The sequence below is a fragment of the Dasypus novemcinctus genome, chromosome 14 (genome assembly GCF_030445035.2).
Source record: "Dasypus novemcinctus isolate mDasNov1 chromosome 14, mDasNov1.1.hap2, whole genome shotgun sequence".
NCBI classification, from domain to species: domain Eukaryota; kingdom Metazoa; phylum Chordata; class Mammalia; order Cingulata; family Dasypodidae; genus Dasypus; species Dasypus novemcinctus.
In genome coordinates this window covers 72,392,110-72,416,529 of record NC_080686.1, presented here as the reverse complement: position 1 = coordinate 72,416,529, position 24,420 = coordinate 72,392,110, and the positions used below count along the sequence as shown (strand labels likewise).

General features: G+C 38.6%; 1 protein-coding gene across 1 annotated transcript in view; it reads right to left on the bottom strand.

Annotated features, from left to right (window-relative positions):
• TRHR (thyrotropin releasing hormone receptor) overlaps window positions 1-22,681 on the bottom strand; it is a 52,841-nt gene extending 30,160 nt beyond the window's left edge. Inside the window, exons 1-2 of the mRNA XM_004457587.2 lie at window positions 22,115-22,681; window positions 20,675-21,552 (exon numbers count right to left, since the gene is read on the bottom strand). Coding sequence (XP_004457644.2) covers window positions 20,675-21,463 — 789 coding nt within the window. The 5' untranslated portion in view covers window positions 21,464-21,552; window positions 22,115-22,681. The remainder of the gene's footprint in view (window positions 1-20,674; window positions 21,553-22,114) is intronic.
• Between the last annotated feature and the right edge of the window lie 1,739 nt (window positions 22,682-24,420).

Below are 24,420 nucleotides of genomic sequence, written 5' to 3'. Positions count from 1 at the left end.
GATTTAAACAGAAAGAGAGACACACTTCTGATGGCAATGATGATGATGATGTTATTTTATTGAACATTGCCTATAACACAAACACAGCACCAGGGACTTTATAGAATTATTTAGTCTGTCTAGTATTTATGAGGTAGATATTTTCTTCATTTTTTGGATGAAGTAAAGGAGATCCAGAGAAGTAAATGTTTTTGGAGATTGTGGTGGGTGCTAACCCTTCTCTAAGTTCTTTTCTCTCTTATCTCCCTTTTAATTTCAACTGTACTATTAAACATAGTCTGAAAGGAACCTATTCCTTCATTTGTTTACCTATTTATTGTGTCTCTGTCTTCCTTAGAATGAGGAGTCCTTGAGGATAACTTCCCTACCTACTGCGAGGAGCAAAATTCTACTGAGGGTCTGGTACTGATCAGGTGCAATGAATATTCAGGTAATAAATAAATGAATGAGAAAAAAACTACTAATGCAGGGGTTCTTAATAAGGGGTCTGTGAGCTTGAATTGAAATTTTAAAAAATTATTCCTGTGGGGACATGTTGGTGTGGGTGTGGTAGTTATTAAATAATACACAGTACAGTGTGGACTTAGTAAAGTGTCCATGGTTTTCACCTGACTGGCAAAGGGGTCTCTATTAGTCAGTCAAAGGGGTGCTGATGCAAAATATCAGAAATTGGTTGGTTTTCATAAAGGGTATTTATTTGGGGTAGGAGCTTACAGATACAAGGTCATAAAGCATAAGTTACTTCCCTTACCAAAGTCTATTTTCACGTGTTGGAGCAAGAAGGCTGGCGACGTCTGTGAGGGTTCAGGCTTCCTGGGTTCCTCCCTTCCTGGGGCTTGCTTCTCTTCCCTCTGTGAGCTCGTTTCCTGGGGCTTCAGCTTAAGGCTTCTGTATCAGACTCCAAGATCAAAACTCCAACATCAAAAACCCTTAACTCTGTCCTTTGCCATGCCTTTTATCTGTGAGTCCCCACCCACCAAACGGTGGGGACTTAATGTCCTACAGGCACAAGAGGTTTACATAATTACTTAATCAAGTAAACCTATGAATCCAATATAATCTAATATGCTCAGAGGAAAAGATCAGTTTACAAACGTAATCTAATATTTCTTTTCGGAATTCATCAATAATATCAAACTGCTACAGGGTCCATGGAACAAAAAAGGTTAAGAACCCCTGCACTAATGCTTTTCTAACTTCCACTTTGTCCATGGAGTTCCATGTGGCTGTTAGATACTTCCATACCCATTAACAAATGTAATTATTATTTTGTCTGGTTTCTTCTCTAGAATGTGAGATGACGGTGGCAGGAATAATATTTATTGCATATTTTTATTTATTTATTTTTTACCTCTAGTCCCTAAAACTATATTAGGCATCAAAACAAAAATCGTGAAGTTAAAAATTGAAATCAATGTGTACGTAGTCCTTCTCAATAAGAGGCATACTAGATCAGACTGAAATTATGGTGTAGAAAATATTCTGGGAAAGTCTATTATTGTGTGGAATTAAGTAATTGTTGGGTATATTGTTACAAAGAACTTAGGACATGTAAAGTGCTAAGGAAATGCTAACTCATTATAATTTATGCTGAATTGACTTCCCATTACTGGATGTTGATTGACACTATGTTAATATATACAAAAGTCAGAGAGAATTTGTCTCCAAAATGCACAAGTCTCACTTTTGACAGACATTCCTGTTCTGACTTATCTGTCTACTGTCACATTCATTCATTTATGACCACTCTTGTCAATAATGAAGCCATAGAAACTGTTTTTTCTAGATGTCACCCTGCCTCTCTACAGTAAAAATTTTTATTTTTAGAGCCCACTGAAATCAAGTATTTTCTGATAATGGAAAAGGCATTTTCTTTAGGAATCACAGAGCCAAAATAAAGGCAGGGGATGCATTAGATGTTTATTTAGGTTGCCTGCAAAAATCTTGAACTTTCCTTTTGTTGGTAATTTTGTGGAGTTGAAACATATTTATTTAATACTTATTTATCATTTACTTCTTGAGCACCCCGATCATATTCCTGTACCTGTGCTAAGTACACAATATTTTCACAAATAAACTTTTAAATAGGAATAGTTCAGGAGTCAGAAAACTTTTTATATAAAGGACCAGAGAACAAATATTTTAGGTTTGTGGGCCATATAGTCTCTGTCACAATTCAACTCTGCCATTGTAGATGTGAAAGAAGCCACAGACAAAATGTAAAGGGATGGGCATGGCTGTGTTCCAGTAAAATCTTTTTTAGATAAATAAGCAGTAGAGCTGGATTTGACCCATGGCCATAGTTTGCAAATGCTTGGAATAGTCGAACACTTTTAGTAAAACAGACAAATGGCATACAAGGTATTTCAAACTCCTACTGTGATTTATGTTTTTTTCAAGTTATTTATCTAATTAGGGAAAAAGTGAACAGAGCCTATGAAATACATGGGCCTAATAACACTGGCCCTAAGCTTGTGAACCAAAGCTTGCATTTCAAATCTGATCTCTTTTGTAACAGAATCATGGTTTTCCTTATCTCTCTACCAACATCTAACAATATCATGATAATACTGCACTTTCAATAACCCTGGAAGCTTCGTTTCCAGAAGACATGCACCCTTATGGATTTATGGCTGATTAAATCAGCAGCAGAGTAGGAACCAGCACAGGGGCCAGATGGAGAAGGGAAGGACGCTTGTTGGTCCTCCTGGCCCTGAGTAAGTCAGTCTCTTGGTTTTTGTTTTCTTTTAGATTTATTTTTTTAAATTTATTTCTCTCCCCTTCCCCGCCCCACCTCCCAGTTGTCTGCTCTCTGTGCCCATTTGCTGTGTGTTCTTCTGTGTCTGCTTGTATTCTTGTCAGCAGCACTGGAAATGTGTGTCTCTTTTTGTTGCGTCGCCTTGCTATGTCAGCTCTGTGTGTGTGCGGCACCGCTCTTGAGCAGGCTGCATTTTTTTCACCCTGGGCGGCTCTCCTTATGGGGCACACACCTTGTGCATGGGGCTCCCCTACGTGGGGACACCCCTGTGTGGCACGGCACTCCTTGCGCACATCAGCACTACGCTTTGGCCAGCTCATCACATGGGTCAGGGGGCCCTGGGTTTGCGCCTTGGACCTCCCATGTGGTAGGCGGATGCCCTATCCGTTGGGCCAAATCCGCTTCTCAGTCTCTTGGTTTATATATAGGACCTTTCCTAGTGCAGCAGTGGCTCTCAGTCTGCGCTGGTCTCCTGGCTCCAGAAATTACCACTCATTAGCACTTGGGTCCTTTATGATTTCTTTGAATTTCTATTTTCTCTCCAGGAAAATAGTGACAGAAATTTTATTCATCCCACAGAGTTGTTGTGTGGATAAATGAGATGATCATATCAAGTGTTAATCCCAGGGCTCAGAGTTTACTTAATCTCAACATATTAGTTTATTTAATCTTGATGATAATGAAGTGAAGAAGGTACTGTCATTATCTTTATTTTACAAATGAGGGAATCCACTAACAGAAAATCAAGGAACTCATCTTACAAAGGTTTGTAAAATCAGGATTTGAACCCAGGCGGTTTGGTCCCAAGCTGTGCTTTAACCACTCTGGTCAGTTGCCACTAATTATAGAAGAGGCTCTTGTCCCATCTTTCCCTAAAAGGTAACTGTACTGGATGACAATTGTTAAATTTTCTCTTACAACAATGAAGAGTGCTAACACTGCATTTGGGTTAGGAATATTTATCACGAACCTCGTTCAATCACTCACCTACCCTGACGTGCCTAGTCCTACCACTGAAACTACTGGGAAGCGTTTCAGTTCTGAAGTAGAATGGAGAATGCATTTTCCTTTAGAATGGATGTTACAAAAAGTTTGTGAAATGTATATGAATAGTATCATTAATGCTCTTTGTCCTGTTCATGAAAGCCAAACACTTTACATTTGCCAGCCTGTGTAACATTGCATCCATGTGGAAAAGCCTGTTGGGTTCCAGGCATGGACTTATACATGGTATTTGCTAGTGCCTGCAGACAGAATCAAGACAACAACACACTCTGAAAATGGACTGTTTATGTGATATCTCTGTCTACTCTATTTAAAATTGTGTTCCTCCTATTTTACCATTTCATACCCCCCTCTTACCTGCTAATTTTTCTCCACATTCTGATGCATCACAATCTGCTATACTATGTATATTTGTTTCTTTATTGCTGTTTCTCCATTTCCCCCTTAGAATGTAAGCTCCATGGGACAGGGATTCATTGCTGAGTCCCCAAGATCCAAAACAGAGTCTGGAATATTCAAGAGGGTGTTCAACATGTTTTGATGGAATGAATGAATGAATTTAATAGTCACGAATACAAGAAAAATTTCCCTTTCTGTTGAGTAGATATAGTCCACTCTGTGCCTTATTTCCAAGATACTAGTATTGTGGGCTAGTGTGTGAGGAAGTAGAAGCGTAGTATATTAGAAGCTTTGAATCAGATGCTAGGATTGGATTCTGCTCTTCCATATTGATTGGGTGACTTCGAAGTTAATGTCACTAAATCTCAGATGCATCAACTCTAAAATAGAAATGGTAAATTGTACCAACATCATAGGTGCAAATGAGATGTTCTACATAAACCACTTAGCATGATGCCTGCCACACTATAAGAACTCAATGTTACTTATCATAAAGGTTAATGAATGAACAACACCCATTCAAATGGGACAAAAATCCAGGTTACATTGATAAGAGGAAGACCAGAGAAAGTAAAGTTTTTCATTCCACAAAGCCAGAGAGGATGAGAGGGCAATGGTGGAAAAACCAGTGATGCAAGTTAATATTTAAGTCCCTTACAAAGAAGTTTCCAGAAGTGCTTCCTTCTCATTTGTTATAAAATAATCTGCTTGCTTCTTGATAGGAGTCTTAATTCCATATTCTCCCATGTTGCAGGGGCTTCTAGGATTGTATTTTTATGGAATGGGAGGAGGGTACAAGGGACCCCTTTTCAGGGAGACAAATTGACCTTGCTGTACACAGAACCACTGCTGCTGTTGCTGCCCTGGGAAGGTTGGGTCAAATGTCTGGGGACAGGGAGGACCATGTGGCCAAGAGGCCTTTCATGGAACTACCCATCCAGGAAGGACCAGTGTTCTCAGGCACTCTTGTCCTTCGAATTGAATGTACTTTGAACTCAAGCACTTTCTACTTTGGGTCTTCAAAGACAGAAAATCTGATTATAATTGATATCTTGAAATATTCTTATAAGCTGTCTTTGTGGGATATTAACTGGAAAAACTATGTTAGAATATTTAAAGAGTGATTCTTAAACAGGTATGGGAGGTTTTGAGGAAGGTTGAGGGAATCAGTTGGAATTTTCCAAATTTTCCATGCACTTTAGAGAGTCTGCAGTACTGCCACATCTTTACAATTTGTGTTGGAATGTGCCTTTGCTCCCAAAGGGAAATTTTCTCTTCTTCAGGTATTTTGGGGTGAAATAAATATTGATAAATTTATAATACATTACTAAGACACAATATGTTCAAATCTTTATTGTGACTATAAATATGGCACATATAAAAAATGTTCGCTAGTTAGTAAACAAGGAAATTGCTACTCATTACTAAGGGCTTTTGTGCATAGCATTTCCCATAGTACTACTATATAACAGCTTACCGAGATGATTTACTTCTGAATGCAGACATTTCTATTTCTCTTTAGGGAAAACTGGTTTTGTGAATTTTTTCCTTGCTAACTATCATGCTTCACGTTGTCTCTATGATAAATTATCAGTGTTTTTGAAAGAATGCTTTATATTCCCAGGTGTTACTAAATAACTTGATTCTATATCCTTAATTATTGTGCTCCTGTTAACTAGATGTAGCTGAACCAGAAAGGTGCGCTTACTGAATAAATTGAATTCTAATTATAACAGCTTCACCCTGTAACTCTTTAAAAGATAGCAGCCTTATCAGACAGTGGGCTTACATTTAGGTAACAGTTTGCAGAAATTAATATGCCTTCCTTAAATGCTACCAAGAGCTTCTTAATGACCATTAAAAAACTATTTGAGATGTGAATTCATTCTGTCACAGCCCAGAAGTTTCTGTCTTTTGACTAACGGCATAACTGGGACATGAGTTTCCTGACGGTGCAGTCTTCATGATTTAAAAAAAAGAAAATCAAGACTGCTTTCTATACGTTAGTTGTATGTGCTGACATTTGTCAATTTCAAAACATTTATAAGATGGGGACAATAAGCCTGGTGTGATTTAGTAAACTTGATTAATTATTCTGAGAAAGTAGATAGTGGTATGGAGTAGCAAGCAACAGAAATTCACTCATTAGCTTCAAAGCTATGGTCAGTAATGGCAGTTTTCCACCTGTCAGAATTTTGGGTCTGCTCTGTGTTTGGAGTGGCTGGTCCAAACCCCTTGAGTTGGGAAAACTCCCCTAAGAATTAGCATCCTGCATGATGCTGAAGTGTGCAGAGTGTGCACTAATAAAGTATTAGCATGCAGAGCCTCTCTGGCTTTTGCCTTTAGCACTCTCAAGACTCTTGATGAGGAACATGAAACCAATATGCCTGCATATGAACAAGAAGGGCCAAGCATCCTTGAGTGTGTTAATCCTGTTTATTAAGAGGGTTTGCACCTCATGATAACATCTTTCTTTGTGATAAAGTCAGTAGCAAAGTCAAGAATTGTGTACAAAATGGAGACTACGACATTTGTCTAAATGTGCTTTTTACCCAGAATCCCTCAAAGAGAGAAGTGGAAAAAACCAAGTTATTTTCAGGAAGGAAAAGTAGACTTTTAGCTGGGGTTGCTGATACAAGAGAAACTTGCCTCAAGAATAGAAGTGTATTAGTCAGCCAAAGGGGTGCAGATGCAAAATACCAGAAACGGGTTGGTTTTTATAAAGGGTATTTATTTGGGGTAGGAGCTTACACATACCAGGCTTAAAGCATAAGTTACTTCCCTCACCAAAATCTATTTTCACGTGTTGGAGCAAGATGGCTGCCATTGGCTGTGAGGGTTCAGGCTTCCTGGATTCCTCTCTTTCAGGGTCTTGCTTCTCTCTGGGTTCAAGCTTCCTTTCTTCCTGGGGCTTGCTTCTCTTTCCTCTGTGTGCTTACTTCCCAGGGCTCCAGCTTAAGACACCAGCATCAAACTCCAATGTCAAAACTCCAACATTAAGAACCCTCAAATCTGTCCTTTGCCATGCCTTTCATCTGTGAGTCTCCATCCACCAAGGGGTGGGGACTTAATGCCCTAATGACATGGCCCAATCAAAGCCCTAATCATAACCTAATCATGCCCAGGTTCAGACTAGTTTACAAACATAATCCAATATATCTATTTTTAGAATTCATAACTATGTCAAACTGCTACAAGGAGGAAGGGGTTATTAGCAATGATCTGGTCCTGTTTACATTGTTTTTGAGTAAAAGATCCATTGAAGCACCTTGCTTCTATAGATTTGGGGTCAGAGCATCTGATAGAACTTTGGGCAAATGTAAAAATCCTTTCCCTGTGGCAGTGCTCAAATCTGATTCCATCTGGCCCTTTATCATGGGATCCTTGTCTAAAAGAAAGGAGTGAAGGGCTGAATGCGAAAATGTGTTGGTTGGGGATGTCTTCACTAACTGCAGCAGAAAATGAAACAACCCTGAGGACAATGCCAGTTAGCTTTGGGTCAATGAAAATGGCTCAACTAAATATGGCACTATAGCAGTTTGATATGGTTATGTATTCTAAAAATAGATACTAGATTACGTTTGTAATCTGATCTTTACCTGTGTATGATTAAGTTACGATTAGGGCTTTGATTGCCTCCCCCCCACCAAGGGGTGGGGAATCACAGATAAAAGGCATGGCAAAGGACGGAACTGAGAATTTTCTGACATTGGAGTTTTAATGTTGGCGTTTGATGCTGAAATCTTAAGCTGGAGCCCCAGGAAGTAAGCTCACAGAGGAAAGAAAAGCCAGCCCCAGGAAGAGAGGAACGCTGAGCCCAGGAAGAAGCAAGCCCTGGGAAGGAAGGAACTTTGAACCCAGAGAGAAGCAAGACCCTGAAAGGAAGGAACCAGGAAGCCTGAACCCTCACAGCTGTAGGCAGCCATCTTGCTCCAACATGTGAAAACAGACTTTATTGAGGGCAGTGACTTATGGCCTGGTATCTGTAAGTTCTTACCCCAAATAAATACCCTTTATAAAAACCAACCAATTCTAGTATTTTGCATCAGCACCCCTTTGGCTGACTAAGATAGGCACTAACCATAGGCACTGCCTGTAAAGACCTTCAGGACCAGTGCTTCTGATTCTCCAAATGAAGGGATTCATTTTCTTAATTAGTTTGAGTAAGATGTTTATTCAAAAGGAATTCCAGAGCAGATCCACTGCAAAGTGTTTAGATATCAATAAGAAATTCAAATGACTTATAATTTACCACCATATCAGTTTATTTTTCCTAACCACAAATGGGATTTGATGCTGTTCTCTTTCTACCTGTCAAATACCTCTCCCATCCACCACAATGAATGACCACAATCTACCCTTGCCCTTGCTCCTGCCATTGCCCTTCTCCTTCTCAATTAATGACTTTACATTTTATATCAGTGAGAAAATAGAGACCAGCTTGTAATAACGCACCACTTCCTGCTTCATAAGCTAAAATGTATTTGCAACCTTGAGCATCCTTACTTCTTTTCCTTGTATTTTATTCAGTACTTCTTTTATTCATTCATCAGTTCATTCATGTGACAGCATTTATTGGATGCTTCTATACGCCAGACACTGTGCTAGGTGATGCAAACAGGTGTCTACTCTTATTCTTTTTCCACTCCCCTCCCCCGCATCTATTCATTCAGTAGTTCTGTGCAACCCATATTCCCCCAACATTTAATGGAAATGACATTTGCAAAGATTACCAATGCCCTTTGTGGGTGCTCTCTCCATTATTGTTAGCACTTTCTATTGACAATTATTGAAAAAGTCTCTACCTTTGGCCTCTGTGACTACTTTCTCCTGTTTTTTTTCTTTCTCTGGCCATTTCTTCTCTGTGTCCTCCATCCTCCTTTCCCCAGAAGTCTATTAATAGCCTAGAATTCCTTTTCTATTCCATATTCACACTGATGTCTTCAACAAATCATCCAAACATTTATTGCTTCCAAATCTATATCTACAGATAAGATTTCTCTTCCAAACTCTAGATCTGTGTTTCTAACTGTACCTTTATATTCTATATATACTTCAAATACAATCTGGGAAAAACTAAACATAACACCTTCCTAACCCCTCTGAAATCCGTTCCTCTACATCTAGACCTCTTTTAGATAGAAGGTACTATCCAATTAATAACCATGTTATTTATTATTTTATAAATAACATTTATTATTTCCATGTTTAAGGCACCATGAAGTACTTCCTTTGTATGGATTTTTTTTTTTTTGCATTAAATCCTAATACTTGCCTTGTGACATAGGTACTGTTATTATCATCATCCTTTTTTCAGGTATGCAAACTGAGGCTCAGAGTCACAAATTAATTTGTTCATAGCACATAGTCAGTGTTCAACCCTGAATCTGACTCCAGATTCAGAATTCAGGCTTTCAATTACCACACCACTTTCTCTCTCAATGGTTCAAGCAACTAAACTTTGACTACTGTCTTTTCCACTCTCTGTGTGAGTCTATTGATTCTACTCCAAATGTCTCTCTATCCTCATTGCTATATAAACTAATCATGTTGGCTCTTTGCAGAATCATTCAGATAAACTTGCCCATATTATTCCAGCACCCCCCTAACTGAGGTTCTTGATATTGGTCCGATCTTTTGCCTATGTTGCAGACAGAGTGATGTTCCTCAAGCATAAATCTGATTACAAAGCTCCTTGCTTTGCAATGTTTCAATGACTTCCCATAGCCTTTAGAATATTGTCCAAGTCCTAGATAATGACCTTATTTCCTAGTCCATGCTTACATCTTTAACATTATCTTTTGTTGTGCACCCTAATAGCGCTAACTTGCATTTCTCTGGACTGTTCATGTTTGTTCTAGACTCCTGACCTTCATCTGTTTGGTGCCCACTCTCTGAAACATCTTTCCCTTCTTTTGATAGAACAATGAAAATTCTATTAATTTGCAAGGCCCAGTGTAGAAGTCCTCTTTCCAGCAAGTCTTTCTGATGCCTACCTCTCCCCAAGCCATCTGGATCTGTGATTTTTGCTATGATTATGCACTCCTTTGGGGCTTTAATTATAGTTAACTTTCTGTTTTTCCTATTTTAGACTGTGAACTTCTTATAAGCAGGACTCTGATTTGTTCATTTTAATATCCTATTGCCAAACACAGTGTCTAACAAATAATAGCCTTTCCATTAAATCATAGGTGAATAGATGCAAATCTGTCTTGAATATGAATAGCTGCTCCTGTTTCCACTATTTTTCCATTTCATGTAATAATACTTTCGAAGAGGTTGCGATAATTTAACTAAATCATCCTTAATTCCAGGATAGTATCTCTACTGTCCACCACAGTTGGTCTATACAAAAATATTGACTTTATTGCTCTTCATTTATTCAGAGAGATGTTTAATTGATTCATGAGGAAATACCTGGCTCATACTAGCACTTTTTATCCCTGGTTAATACTTTCCCATAAATTACCCTGAATCTGAGCCTATTGCTATGTTTCCCTCCCTTCCTACTTCCCCATACCACTCAAATTTTTTATATAAATAATATTTCAAATGTGTGCCAAGGAGAGTCAATCACAAAGTGAGACTAGTACCGGAAAGAGCATGCCAAGGTGTCAGTCCTGCATGTTGGCAGAAGCCTGAGAAACTTGACAAATCCTCTTTAAAAATGTACTGGGTGCACTGTCTTTCCCTGCCTCTGTCCTCTCTTGCTCTTGCAATAGGGCCACCTCTCTCATTGAGTCACTGCCTTATTTTCTCAGCTAAAAGCTGCTGCCTGCAGGAAATATGCTGAGTTCTCCCATAGTCATAAATCCCCATAAAGCATGAACAACAAAGGCACAGAATGGAGAGGCATAGGATGCTTTACTAACTTGCAGCTATTATATGATTACTTTCAGGCCCATTTATCTGAGGATTATAGCCAAAAGCCACTAGTGTTGTATAGACAAGGTTGTAGTGTTTTCTCTTCCAAAATAATGTTATCTGTTTTTATTTCAACTTAATATGGCTCTCAGGTGCTTTTCATTATTCATACCATTTCATGTGCAAATATATTTGGCTTTGTTTAAATTTCAGAGCCGACTTAATTTTTCATTTATTTGAATTCTTCTCATATGCCTCTCATGCAGCTCTGAAGAGCTGTGTTTGATTCTGGTGGCAAGGCCATGGCTTCTCAGTTTTAGATAAATCCATTTATTCTTTACACTGTACCTTTTCTCTCTCTCTCTGGCTCATTCTTTCTTCTTTATTTTTCCCTCCCAACTGTATGCATCCAGTAAAACTCTGTCTTTGGCCATCTGGCCATATTCCCAGAGGGAAAAACACATTTTTAAAATGTTAACTTCTATATCCCAAAATGTAAACATTCCTCTAGACTTCAGCTTTTGCCAGTCTGTCCTTCCCTCTTTTAAATTCTTTCCCTTATTCAAATGATTCCCAAATCTATATATCTGATCCCGAGCACTAATTTACATTCTAATATTTCCAACTCCTAAGCACAGCTCTTCATCCTAAATTGAACATTTCTAACAGTGTTAACATCTCTTAACATAAACCCAACATTTGTTTCAGCAAATTCACCAATTTCTGTTTCCTGAATTAAATTTTTAGAGTTATTTTCAAGTCTTTCATCTTTTCTATCCCCTATACCCATTCTTTAGCAGTTAGTTATTTTTCAGTATGTCCCTAAGCACCGCTGGAGGCACTGAGGACACAAAATCAATGGAATAATCTTCCTGCCATTGTGCGGTCCACAATCTGGTAGAAGAGATAGACATTCAAACAAATTATTGCAAAAAATAGGTGACTATAAAGATGGAAAAACAAATACTACAGAGGAAGGGAGAAACAACAAACCCTGCCAGCAGAGGTCAGGCAAGTCTGCTCTGAGAGGTGACCTATGGGAGGGTGGATTGAAATTTTGGGGGCGAATGGGAGGGTGAGGAGTGCTTAAGGCTGGGGAGGTATGCATAAAGGCTTAAGGACATGATGAAGTGAGGCCATTTAAGCAAATCATCTAGCTATATTGGGGGACAGAAAGAGAATTTTGAAATAGAAAGCAAGAAGCAGATCACAAATGTCCTAGGGTATCCTATGGTACCATGATAATGACTTTGGATTTACACCTATAGGAAAGGGAGAGATTGGAGGATTTTAGTCAATAGAGTCACATTATGAGACTTGCTTTTTAGAAGATGATTTTGGCAGTACTTTGGGGGAGAAACTGGAAGATAAGTAAGAAGCAGGGAGAGTAGTTAGGAAGCCTCCACAACAATTTAGCCAGGTGTGGCTAGATGGCTATTCCCACCCAGAAGCAGAGAGGAAATGATGAGACTGGAACTGAGACAGCCAATAATTATTGAGTGATTGTTATAAACCAGGCATTTTCTCATGGAAACCCTATGATTGGATATTATTGGTATCCAATTTTACATATGAACCAACTGATGTATCAACAAGTAAAATAATTCACCCAAAGTTACAGAGCTGGAAAGTAGAAGAATGGAGACTTGACTTTATTTCTGTCTGACTCCAGAGAGCATGCTCTGCTGCCTTCCATTGTATACCCAGGGTTTGGTACCTCTTGATCAAGCTGCAGCCTGAGCTGGGAACCTAAGCATTGTAGAAAAGTGTGGAAGCGTGAAGAGGAGGGAGGGCTTTACAGGTAGGGAGAAATTGCCTGTGTAAAGTCATAAAGTATAAATGAGCTTGGTATGTCTGGGGGCTTCTGGTACCACCCACCTTATCATAGAGGGAAGCAGTAAATATACATCTTACTATGTAGGGAAGCAATAAATATCCATGCTTAAGAACACTCTTGCCTGCCCAGTTACCCTAACTAAGAGTCTGGGATTCCCTTTAGGAACATCATTCTTCTATATCAGTCACTAAACCGTACTTATTTTACCTCCTAAATATTTATCATTTATAACCCTACTTGACCATCCCTACAACCACCTCCTAATTCAAACCTGCCTTGCTTCTTGCTGGGTTTGGTCCAAGGCCCTCGTTCCTGTCTCCCTAGATCTGAGCTGCCTCTACCATACAACTTTAAGAGTAAAGTCCCCAAAAGGCGAACCCCATTTGCCACTGTCATTATAGAACTTCATTGGTTCCCCAGTGCCTTAGAATCAAGTTTGGATCCCTTCAGATGACACGCAGGGCATTCCTCGGTCCTGCCCTGGGCTCACCTTAGTTATAATGACTGCTTCTGCTGGTTCGAATGTCTTATATTTCATATTCGCCTGGTGAATGCCGTATTTCTATGTCAGCCTGTCCTATTTGGAAGGGAGAAACTTTCCTAAAATGTCTCATCCGCCAACATATCCACCATTGGAATTCAAAAGAGATTTGATAAAAGACAAGACATTTTAATTGAAAAAGGAGGAGGATATTGCATAAACAAGCAATGATTTTTCAAGTAGCAAAATGCAGTGCTGGTTTTGATTGAGCCCATGAGTAGGAATGCAAGTACTCTTTCACCCTTTCATTTATTATGTATGTAGAATTATTTATGTGTATATATGATATAATTGTACGCACAAGAGATAGGCTGGTAAATATTTAACAATTGCTTCTAGACCAAAAAAAAAAAAAAAAAGTAGGAAGGGGGCTAAACTGTCCTTTTGCCAATTTCCATTGAGTAAGTATTCCAGACATGGCTAATTTTAAGCAACCAGTATGATGTCATTGAACACAGATTTGGGAACTGATGTTAACAACTGGCTCTTGCCAAGCCTATACTCACTGGCTCCTATATTTCCTGGTATAAATACAACTACAACATGCCAAGCTCCATGCTGTGCATACTGGGGAGACAAGGCTGACTCTTCAGGATGAGAGTATCAATGGAAGACAGACAGGCTAACAATTAGGGTACATAAGAATTACTAAATCAAAAGCATATGCAAAGTCCTGCGGAACAGAGGAAGAACAGCCAACATGTATAGTTATAGGTGTATATAAATCTGCCCGTGATATTCAGGGAAAGCTTGCTAGGATGGGTGGGGTAGGATATAATTTGATTTGAGACTTGAAGGATAATTGGTAGTTGGGACTTTCTGGCTGAGCAAACATGGCAGGCCAGGTGATTACAAATAATTCAGGATTGCTGGAGCATGAATCGTAAACTGGAGAGACTTAAGAGTTGAAGCTGAAAAGGTAGGAAGGGACCAAGACCTTATTTGTTATGCTAAGGATTTTAAACTCTAGGTCTCAGTGGGCTATAAAACCATTTTGATAACAAATCTCTGTGTGTTAGAGAGATCCTTGATCAGCAACGTGCAGAGTGGTTTGGAGAGAGTAGAATGGGAGTCAGAGGTGTGTATTGAAATAGAGCAGATGAGAGGTGGTAAACCAGGACAATGGTAGTGTGAGTGGGAAGAAGTTCACAGATAAGACCCAGAATCACTATGGGACACTTACAAAGTCTTTCCTTACATGTGACATGAATCAGAAAATTGAATTAACAATAAAAATAAAATGACACAAGTATGTAGCTACCTTTGTGCTAAGTGATAAACACTGAATTTTTTTTCCAACTTAGAGATTTTTATACTATTAAGGATATAGTTGAACCCAGACGATTGGAATAAATAAAACAATCAATAATGAAAAATCAAAGCTGCTCCTATAAAAACACTGCAAAAATTGTCCCAGTACACTGGAGAAACCCTCAATTTATGCCTGATGCTGAAAAGTTTCGTACCATTAACTAGCCTTGTGAGACTAATCAGTAAGTCATCTACCCTGGGAGAAGGACGAACAGGTTGGGCAGAGGTTTGTTGAGATGGAGATGGTGTTGACAGCTGCTTATGTGATATATTTTAAGGAACTTCATGCTCCCAAATATTAGCCCCACTGTGGGCATTATACCTTATCTCTCCTTTTCTTTCTATCTTGAAGGTTTCTCCTTGTTCAAGATCTCTTATTTAAAAAGTAAATGACACTGGAAGTAGGAATCAGAGGGAGACAAGGGAAGCAGAGAAAAGTCATATATAAGCCATTTCTTAATCTGAGGGGCTCCATTTTCCACGAGCACTTTGTATTCCTGGGGATTGATGAAGAGAGAATCAGGAGGGTGTGGGAGGATGTGGGGATGTCCCCAAGCAAGGAGAGCAGTAAGGGACATTTGGGATGAGAGCAAAGACCAATACTGTGTGGTGCATCTCACATAATTCTCACAACTCTGTGAGGTAACTGTCATTCTTCCCATTTTATTGATGAGAAAACTGAGGGTCAGAGAAACTGACTTAAAATTCCATCTACTTTCTTTTACTCTGTACTTTCTCTTTGAGAATACAAATTTCAACATTTTGTGTAAAAAGAAGGATACAAAATTTTATATATGTTATGTTTATAATTATGCAAAAAAGATGAGTGAAAACATAGGAAAGGGAATAAAGCAAAACGCTAATATTGCGGTCTTTAAGAGATGGGTGGCTTTTTTCTTCCTAGTTTTCCATATTTTTCATAATTCAGTGACAACAAAAGCAATAACAAAAGGCAAATATTTCTTTCAAAAGGGAAGCTGCTTTTGTTTCTTTTGCTACCAATATTCCTTCTAGTCAGGCGGAAGGCTTTTAAGACAGTTATGGTAAAAAAGATGACTTGGTGTTTTTGAGGCCTGATTAGTCAAATAAAACCTGTAAGAATTTTTTTTCCCCATAAACTCTTGAAGCTCCTCTTTTGGACTATGTTAATACAGTTCTCCCACCAATACACTTGTATAACCAGCATACCAATTATATAAAAGAAGAAAAAATAGACATTAGAGATACTCAACTGAAAATGAAACTGGTAGCCTAATTCATAAACTATTCTGTAAATCTCTGCATCCTGTGGAAAGCAACATAATTTTTCAAGTAAATTTTTGAGTTCAGTGTATCTACTCATAATCTAATCCTTTTCCAAGGTTTTCAGGTGTTACTACCATCAAAATACCAAAGGGTCCAATCAATTCCATAGAAATATATAGTCAATAACCTAGACATTTTATGTATACAATGTGGAACACCTGACTGAACTGACTGAACTGAGTTCAATTGACTGAACTGAGGGATTGTTGGCACATTGTGTAGAAAGAGCTGAAATGAAACAAATATCATAATTTAAGGCTTAACTTCTCAATATCAAAATGAACGATTGTAAAGCAAGACTGAGTCAATCAGATAATTCTTTTGTCTATACAATTCCAAGCCATTAGTCTGAGAAATTTAGTTTATTGAATTTGTCAAATATGTATGTGGTTTCCAAAAATATAATTGAATTTCTGGATGATAGGGAAAAAAGAATCTGGCTTGAATTTTATGCATATGGGACACAAGTTAAAGGAAAACCAAACATTTATCACATACAAAAGCTTTTATTTTTCTCTTAAATGTCATTATTTTGGGCTACATATTTGGCTTTAATAACTTGGTTAGAGAGATGACCTGGCCCAGACAGGGAGTTTATTAAAATGTAAACTTAAGTTTTCTGAAAGAAAAAAAGAGGCGGAGAAAATATTAAAAGTAAATTCCATGGATTATAGGAGGTGGAGGTTTGAACTTTTTCACAGTCTAAGAAGAGAATTCTTTCAGAGGAGAAAAAAGCCAGAGCAAAGGTCATTGATTTTGGACAAAACTGGCTCTTGGCAGCTCTCATTCCCATTCATCAGGCTCTACCGCTCCTTCAGACTCAGAACACTGGTGTCATAGTTAATATTCCCCTTCCTTCTCTTGTATTCAGTAACTTTTTATCTTACTCTTGTTTTGAAATATTACTCTGGTTTACAACTTACTTTACTTATTTTTATTTATTTTTTTAACAGGAGTTCTGTTTTATTTATGCCTTTGTTAATCATGTGCCAGACACTGTGCTGAGCAAATAACAGGTCTTATCTCATTTACTGCTCACAAAGCATTAGGAGGTAGGACATTTTATTCTTGCCATTTCACAGATGACTTCAGGTAAGTTGTTTAGGGAGCTTGGCCAGAGGCCCAGAATCACAGGTGATGTAAGAAGTAGAGCTGGTTTAAGAGGAAATTAAATTGGGATGCATATGACACTATAGATGAACCCAGGGGATACTATGTTGCATGAAATAAGCCAGACACAAAAGAAAAAATATTGTATGATTTCACTAATATGAATTAAATATGATGAGTAAACTCATGGAGGTAAATTTTAGAATATAGGTGACTAGGAAATAGAGTGTGAGTTGAAAATGGGAGCTGATGCTTAATGTGCTTAGTATTATTAAGGTTTATTGTGAAAGGGTGGAAATGAATAGACCTGAGAGTAATACATTATATGAGTATAACTAACACTGCTGATTTATAAATGTGATTGTGGCTGAAAGTGGTATTCTGTGGTCATAAATATCAATTGAAAGGAACCTAAAGAATAATCTAGGGGATGTATAACATAGTGATTTTGGTGGTGGATGAAGATTGTGAATTGACTGAGGTGATGACAGCAGAACTCTGTTATGAAAATGAGAACCACTGAGTGTACACTCTGAATGGACTGTACAAAACATGGGACGGTATAACACAGGAAATCCAGTGGTGGATGATGGACTGGAGTCAACAGGACAAATATGGGAATGCTTTCTCCTGAACTAGATAACAAATGTAAAATACTAATATAAAGTGGTAATAATAAATTCTGCTGATTGGAGGACCTTGCCACCTCTTGCCTGAATCAGTCCCAACACACTCAAAAGCACTTTCTGCTACTGGGTCCCTGGCCTTTTAATCTGCCTGATCCAAAGCTGTCCAATTACTCACCCACAAACATTACTTGGACACGTTCATCATCACTGCTCCCTGTTCACCCCTCACATGCTTTGTTACCTCTGTAGCTGTATTATGCTCAAACTCCCTTCTCTGTCTCAGGATCCTCCACAAACTCCCCCTCTCTCTCTCACTCTCTCTGTATCTCTCTCTCGCTCTCTCACGCTCTCTCTCTCTCTCTCTCTCTCACACACACACACACACACACTTCTATCCAAATCAATCTTACTTGTTACTGCTGCTGCCCCAAATACATCATTCATTTTAGTTTACCAAGTCACTCGATCGCCTAAAAGCTGCACCGATGTACCCCTCCTCGCCCCCCACTCTCAATCCAGGTAGTCCTTTCTGTGTGGAGTGACTTCCCTCTTGATGTTTACTCTCTAAATAATCCCTCAAGATCCTCCTCAAATGCCACTTCTTCCAGGAAGCCTTCTCTGACCCCTCTAGGCCCGCAAGTTCCCTTTTTTCTGTACTCCCATCTCACTTATAATCAGGACTAAATTACACAATATCTGATTTGAACCCCATTCTATTGACTTATATGTCATCCATGTTTCTTGGTGAGGGGATTATTGGCATTTGCAGGTGGATACTTCTTTACTGTGCAGAACTCTCTTGCACATTGTAGGACATCCCTGGAAACTAACCAACAGTGATATTATTGGGGCAACCCCAAATTCTCTGAATACATTTCCAAGTGTCCTAATTATTTAACAGTTCCTAGAGAAGTTACCATACCATACCATATACACATCGGCTTAATGAATAATCTTTTTTTAAATAATGAATGTATATCTTTAAGAACAAATGTGTGCTTCCCTCACAGGTTCCAACATATTAAAAAAATAAGAAGGAAGGTAATTGACTGTAAGATGTTCACACCACTCCATTTTCAGGTGTCTGTCGTAAGAAACTTCTTCCACACTAATGCCCATTTCTAGATGAGGAAATTTGGGCTTGGAGAGTGCTGCTTATCTAAGGTCATTTAGCTTGACTGGGCCCTTGGGATTTAGGCCAGTGTTGTTTGGGGCCAGATCTTTGGCTCTTTCTTCTGCCACACACCCTCTATGAAGACAGCATGTCTCTAATAGCTTTAAATTAAGAGTCTGAATGTGTAACATAATTAGCCATTTAAAGTATATTATTAATGCTGATAGTTGCTAATGACTGCAATTGAAAGAAAGGACATTAGATCAGACAAACTATGTTTTTTTTTAGAATTTATAACAAGAAAGAAAATTGGAGTCTAATGAATGAATTTACTTGCTGACCTTCCTTGTCGAAGACATTAACCCATGTTTGGTCTCTAATTGAGATGCACACATTCTTTACTCTTATTGTATTTGTTAATGTTTGTCTTGGCAGATGGTCAACAGATCTCTCTAAATTTGCATAAATCAAGTTTTGGGTAATAGATGGACAAGAATGCCGTACATTAGGAAGTACTGCTAGACACAAAGTGGTAGAAATCTAAGAGTTGGCAATAGTTGCCCAGGTCTTCCTTTTCTATCATCTAGGTATTTTTAATAATAAATGTTACATAAAGCAAGTATCATAATAACATTTTAAGTGCTGTATATATTCCTGTTTTAGTCAGAGTTCATATTCATAGATCTGTAAAACACCTACATTTATTAGTAGCTTATTTTACTATGTGCCCATATTCTTCATACCTAAAATTTAAGAAGTGGTAATTTGAATGTTCCATATTTTAAAAAATGCACACAGGAAGAGCTGTAATCCCTACAGAAAAATTGAGAAAATTCAGCCCATTTGAAAGAAGCTGTATTGTTGGGTTGTTCAACTTTGCTTTTACAGCTATGAGAATAAATGTTTACCAAGTGTTTATTCTGTTCAGCAGTAAAGGAAAGGACCTGGAAATCAAGTATATCTATAACTTAGAAAAATTGTGTGAATAGATGTATATATGATGTAAAAGCATTTTATTCTTATATTTCTTTTGAAATATTATAATGAAGTTACACTTCACTCACTAGTAAAACCACCATTCAACTATAACTGATCTGAAAACACAAAGGAATTTTTAGTTATGTTTAGCAGGGAAAACAGACATTTTGAAAAAAATCATTCATTACATGAAATTGAGCTTGGTGTTGGAATTATAACATTTCCTGTGCAAGTGCATTTTCAGTTTCTACACGCTAGATAATATGTAGGGAGCTGGAGGAGATGATAGGATGAGAGGTTGATAGAATTTTCCCCCACTAAGATTCACAAAAATAAGCCCGGGAACTTCTGTCTGTTATGTGGCTGAGTCGTGAGCAACTATAGAATGGCAAGAAAAGTTTCATTATTGTTTTCACTTATTTTTTTCTCAGATTATCATATCAACTCCTTTTTGTGCAAAAGAATTCTTAAAAATAAATAGTTGCTCCCTGCAGAAGACAGAAATAGTCTTAATATTTTGATAACTTTTCCCAGTGAGGCATATACATTTTAAAGGTGGATTTCTGGAATTTTTGTTTATATTCCCTTATATCTTAATTGAATAGCCCCTGCTGATATGATATCAAATTTTTCTCCATCTACTTTTAGATCTTCAGAAGCTTCACAGATAGATTTACTATGTAAAGCAGAAATTTACACTGTGAAACATTTGCATGTTTTATTTTGGCACCACTATCAACTAAGTAGGGCAAAGTTGATCCTATCTTACAAGGAAATCTATCCCACATTTCCTCTGTTGATTGGGAGGTTCAGATTTGCTTACCTGCTTTCTTGAAGATACTGTGCTGTTGAAACATCTATTAGAGGTCTTTGAATTCAAATTCTTATTGTGATTAGTTGAGTCATTCTTCCATGTCTTAGAGTTTTCTTTAGGATCTGAAGGAATGGGATTTAAGAAGAGGATTCTAGCTATGAGTCCATATAGGACAGTGGCTAGGATCATTGGCATAACATAAAAGACACCAAAGTCCATTAGGTAAATAGGTGAGTAGTAATTCCTTGAGACCTTGTAGCCACAGTACACCACAATAGCATCTTTGTAGGTGATGATATTGAGATCCAGCAAGAAGAACCAGAGCATACAGTAAATGGATGTGAAAGCCCAGACAAAGATGATGATCTTTTTGGCTCTGGAAAATGTGCAGAGAAACTGGGCTTTGATGGGATGACAGATCGCTATGTACCTCTCAATGGTAAAGGCTGTTATTGAGCAAGAGGACGCATTAATGCCCAAGTACTGCAGGTAAGTAATGCAGAGGCATCCAACATAGCCGTAAACCCAGGAGCCGTAGATACTGTCAGTTATGTTGGGGAGGCCTGCGGCCACCAGGACCATGAGATCAGCTACAGCCAGACTCACCAGGTAGCAGTTTGTGGGTGTCCTCATGTGCTTGGTTCTCATGACCACCAGGACCACCATGATGTTGCCCACGATGCCCAGACCACAAATAATGAGCACTAGTAAGATGGTGACCACTTGGTATTCTAGAGCCACCACTGCTCGAGGCTGAAGTTGTGTTTGGTTCAGTTCACTTACTGTCTCGTTTTCCATCTTCAGTGGCTTGAAGTTTCTCTGAATCACTTGCTTCTCAGCACATCTCCATTCCAATGCCCTGTTTTTGTCCCGGCGATTCTAGCCCCCTGTGAAGAGGTGGAGTACATATTCATTCACAGGGTCACCATTTCAGACCATGTCACACTCACTCCCTGGAAACTCTCGCTTCTTCTCCTTTCCTGTCCCATTTTTCTACAGTTACAGGGTTGAGATGTACTCCTGAAAACTCCTTTCATATTGATGCTCTAATGAAGGACGGAGTAACTGCTTTGACTAGCCCACCATACGAAAGCTTTTCCCTCTTAATGGAGAAAAGTGCTTAAGAAAACAGGCGCAAAAAAAGCTCCCTGTTTTGAAAGAGTTCCCAATGGAAAAAACCTAAACAATACCTGCTTTCTGAAAAATAAATACACAGAGACCTTTTAGATGCTTGGGAAAGTGTAATGAAGAAGAAAATGTTACCAGGGAGAAAAAGCCAAGAGGCTTAATGATCAATCTTGGTAGGGATTTAGCATTTAACTTTGCCCTCCCTTGCTCTTAGAGGATGCGATCTCTTTGCTATATAATAAAATAGCAAGCATTTGAGCCCATATTTTCCCCTGCCCCTGCCCCCTGCCCTCCATATCCAATAGAGAATAATTCTCTTACCTTTTCCTCCGTAGTGCTAGTTATTTTTCTGGATAGATGAAGTACTAATGGGTCCAAGTTTCCAATCCTGAAGAAAATCTCATCTGCTTTATTTGACGGGGAGCCCACTTAGCAGTGCTCACTCTTCAGAACTGCAGTTCCTCTAAGCCCTCGCAGCCTTTCCAACTAATGCCAGACCATACAGCCGCAGCAGAAGCAGCAGCAGGAGCAGCAGCAGCAGCGAGGCTGTCAAATCATAGATCGTCTCCTAATGAGAACACACACGCACTCACCCGCACACTACACACACACTCACTCAGGCTCACAGACGCCAGTCACTTCTCACTGATTCATAGTCTTCTTCACTTGAAGCATTTACTTTTAATGTGCTAATGACACAGTCCTCAATCTGGTAGGCTGAAATCACAAGCAATTGGTCTGGTAGTTGCTTAAGTCTAAGCAGTTCTGCAGAAACTCTAGTAGCCGAGCAGTCCTGAAATATATGTACACTCCCTATTTAATAGGACTTTGTCGGTAGCAGATTCTTCTCAGTCCAGATACAGCCCCTGAATCCTGAAATATCTGTCTGAGCTGAAATCAAATTCTTTCTCTTTTGAGGAAACCCTCAGACTATTACTTCAATGAACCAGTAAAATTGGCTCCCTGCTCTTAAATTACATAAATTGAAAATGAATTAAAATTGATTTAAAACTATTTCAGCTATAATCTTCTGAGACTTATAAAAGCTATTAAAAGGAAAAAAAAAAGATTTAAGCTATGAACCCTGATTTAAGTCTGCATATGGACTGCTGAGTTTGTTTTTCAACTCTGGACCATTTAGTAGAATCTCTCTAACTACTCTGGGTATCTCACCCCTCTTCACCTGTCCTCTGGACAACTCATCACACTTCCCAGCAACATTTTATCTCAGTTTGTTTAGAGGTGGAAAAATCCTCTAGTGGAAATCTAGTCCAGTGTCACTCTGGTACCACACCTGAAATGAAGCTTTATAGGCACATGTTCTTCTAAGAAAGAGTGCTCTTCAGACTGGTTTTTATTTCTCTTAAGTAGTTATGGTAAATATTTATAGTTTTCTCAGAAAACATGTCTCCCTTCTCCATGCACCAATTGAATATGACAAACATTGGTGTTTGTTCACGTCTATTTTATGAACTGACAGTGAAAAACAGGACAAAATCAATTGTTAAATCTCTCTTTCAAGAAGTTCAGATGCTTTCCTTCCAGAAGAGGTTAATAGAAGGGCAGTTTTGGAGTGGACAGGACCATAGTGGTGTCCAAAATATGTTCATGATTAGGTAACAGTGAGATAAAGATGAAGCTCTGGGTCATATTGAGTGAATTCCACCTTTTGAACCACTGGTGATCTGGGAGAACCCACTTCCCCCATCTAAATTATCCATGGTTACAAATTAATGGCCCGTGAACCAGATTCAACCTTCAGACATGTTTATTTAGCCTGCATAAGGTAGGCTCAGGCATGATTTAAAATAATTTCATTATTGTTCATCTTTCAAAATTGAGAAATTGTATATTAAATATTAATTTCTGCCTCCTCACAAAAAAATAGAAAGGTCCCGCAATCACAAGCCCACATTCCAATAGATATAATCATCTGATGCTGAGTGGTTGCCCCTTGATAGAGGGGGTGTGCTCTCCTATTTTCCTCATTCTTCTTAACTGTCAAACATGCCAGCTTCTCTCAGTAATAGTGCACACCTGGCCTCTATAGTCATTTGAGTTTTGATACCTTCATCACATCTGAATTCCTGACAGAGAAACTAGAGTGTACCCCCCAAATGTAATTTTTGTTCATTTTTAAAAATATACATAAATCACACAAAATGTTGCACTGAAAAGATAAGAGGTTCCCATATATCCCACTCCCCAGCCACCGCCCCCTCCTCCCACATCGACAACTTCTTTCATTCGTGTGGTACATTCATTGCATTTGATGAGAACATTTTGGAGCATTACTACACAGCATGGATTATAGTTTATGTTGTATTTACATTCTTTTCCAGTCCATTCAGTGGGTTATGGCAGGATACATAAAGTCCTGCATCTGTCCCTGCAGTATCATTGAGGACAACTCCAAGTCCTGAAAATGCCTCAACATCACACCTCTTTTTCCCTCTCCCTATCTTCAGCAACTCCTGTGGCCACTGTCTCCATGTCAAAGATGCAGTTTCTTTCATTGCTAGAGTCACAATAACTCTATAGTAGAATACCAGTAAGTCCACTTGGGATGGTGATGTCCACTCCGCCTCTAAATCAAGAGGGGGCTTAAATACCACATGGCTGATGGA